General features: G+C 68.6%; 1 protein-coding gene across 1 annotated transcript; it reads right to left on the reverse strand.

The window, feature by feature from the left end:
- Positions 1-68: 68 nt before the first annotated feature.
- Positions 69-775, reverse strand: LOC113408251 (sperm-associated antigen 7-like; the record flags this gene model as incomplete). Its single annotated transcript, XM_029913885.1, has 3 exons — positions 69-159; positions 478-566; positions 684-775. Coding segments are annotated over 3 exons (272 nt in total), but the record flags the coding sequence as incomplete, so codon positions are not given.
- Positions 776-1735: the final 960 nt, after the last annotated feature.

Raw genomic sequence — 1735 nt, forward strand, 5'->3', positions numbered from 1 at the left:
GGGGGGGGGGGGGGCTGGGAGCCAGGACTCCTGGGTTCTCTCCCCGGCTCTGGGAGGGCGGGGGGGGCGCTCACCTTCTTAAAGATCATGACGTAACGACTCTCCTCATCGTCACCGAAGGAGAAGGACGTCAGACCGGCCACTTCCACCACGTCGTGCCTGGGACGCGAGTGAGGGGAGAACTCGATTTACTGACTCACGGAGCAAACGTTCCAGGGGCCAGACCCACAGACCACTCGCCCGGCGCGGAGACGCAGCCACCTCTGGGGCGGGGCGGCCGGTTACCCGGGGACCCCTCGCCCGGCGCGGAGACTCGGCCACCTCTGGGGCGGGGCGGCCGGTTACACGGGGACCCCTCGCCCGGCGCGGAGACGCAGCCACCTCTGGGGCGGGGCGGCCGGTTACATGGGGACCCCTTGCCCGGCGCTGAAATCCCCCCACCCCCCGCGTGGCTCCCCCCCCCGCCCGGAGGCTCACAGGATGCTGCGTTCAAGCTTGTTCATGGGCTGAAATTTCTTTTTGGTCTGCGCGCTGTCCTGGATGAAATCAGACACGTCCTTCTCCATCTGCAAGGGGAGACGGAAGGGAAAGCTCAGGGGGGTGGGGAATGGGGCAGGGGCCTGTCCCCTCTGGGGAGCGCTGGCTCCCACCCAGCCGCAGGGCTGCCTCTGTGGGTCACTCACCCTCTTTCTGAACTCCACCTTCTGCCGCTTCTCCTGCTCCTGCAGCTTCTTCAGTCGGGCGGCTTGTTCTGCCGGGGCGAGAGAATCAGCAGCTCAGGGTCTGGGAGGCACAGTGGGCGGGGCTGGGAGCCCGGACTCCTGGGTTCTCTGCCTGGCTCGGGGAGGGAAGTGGGGGCTGGGGTCTTAGAGGAGGGGGGGCTGGGAGCCAGGACTCCTGGGTTCTCTCCCCGGCTCTGGGAGGGGAGTGGGGGCTGGTGGGTTAGAGTGAGGGGGGCGGGAGCCAGGACTCCTGGGTTCTCTCCCCGGCTCTGGGAGGGGAGTGGGGGCTGGTGGGTTAGAGTGAGGGGGGCGGGAGCCAGGACTCCTGGGTTCTCTCCCCGGCTCTGGGAGGGGAGTGGGGGCTGGGGTCTTAGAGGAGGGGGGGCTGCGGTCCCCTTGGAGAAGTGCCCTTCCCCCCTGTACCCCCCCGTAAGACGGGGTTACCCCTGCCCTCTGGGGGGTGTGGGGTCCCCTGCTGATGTTGAGAGCTCCGGCCCCAGAGCGCGGCAGGGCAGGGCAGGGTCTGTCTCTCCTGCCTCGCTCCGTCCATAAGGCCCCCCATAGCGACTGGTGGGGTCCTGGGCCTGATGCCGGCTCTGCAGGGGGATCCTGGGGTACCAGGGTCGGCGCAGAGCCGGGAACATTCAGCACTGCCGGCCTGACCGTGAGCACCAGGCGGGTCGGGTCCTATGTACGGCCCGGTCTGTACAGCGCCCCTCCCCCGTCTATTTATAGCCCAGTCTGTACAGCGCCCCTCCCCCATCCCCCGTCTATTTATAGCCCGGTCTGTACTGCGCCCCTCCCCCAGTCCTGTGTCTATTTATAGCCAGGGGCAGCGCTCTGTCCCGGTGGGCGGGGCCAGAGGGCGGTGCTCTGTTCCAGTGGGTGGGGCCATGAGGCTCTGGGCGGGGCTTAGCACCGGGAGAGGGGGCGCTACAGGGCGGGGTTCTATCCTGGGGGCGGGGCCAGGGCGGTTGGAGGGCGGGACCGTGTCCTGGTGGGCGGGGCTAGGG

The sequence above is a fragment of the Terrapene carolina genome, unplaced genomic scaffold, assembly GCF_002925995.2.
Source record: "Terrapene carolina triunguis isolate 2854851 unplaced genomic scaffold, T_m_triunguis-2.0 Scaffold2743, whole genome shotgun sequence".
Lineage (NCBI taxonomy): Eukaryota > Metazoa > Chordata > Testudines > Emydidae > Terrapene > Terrapene triunguis.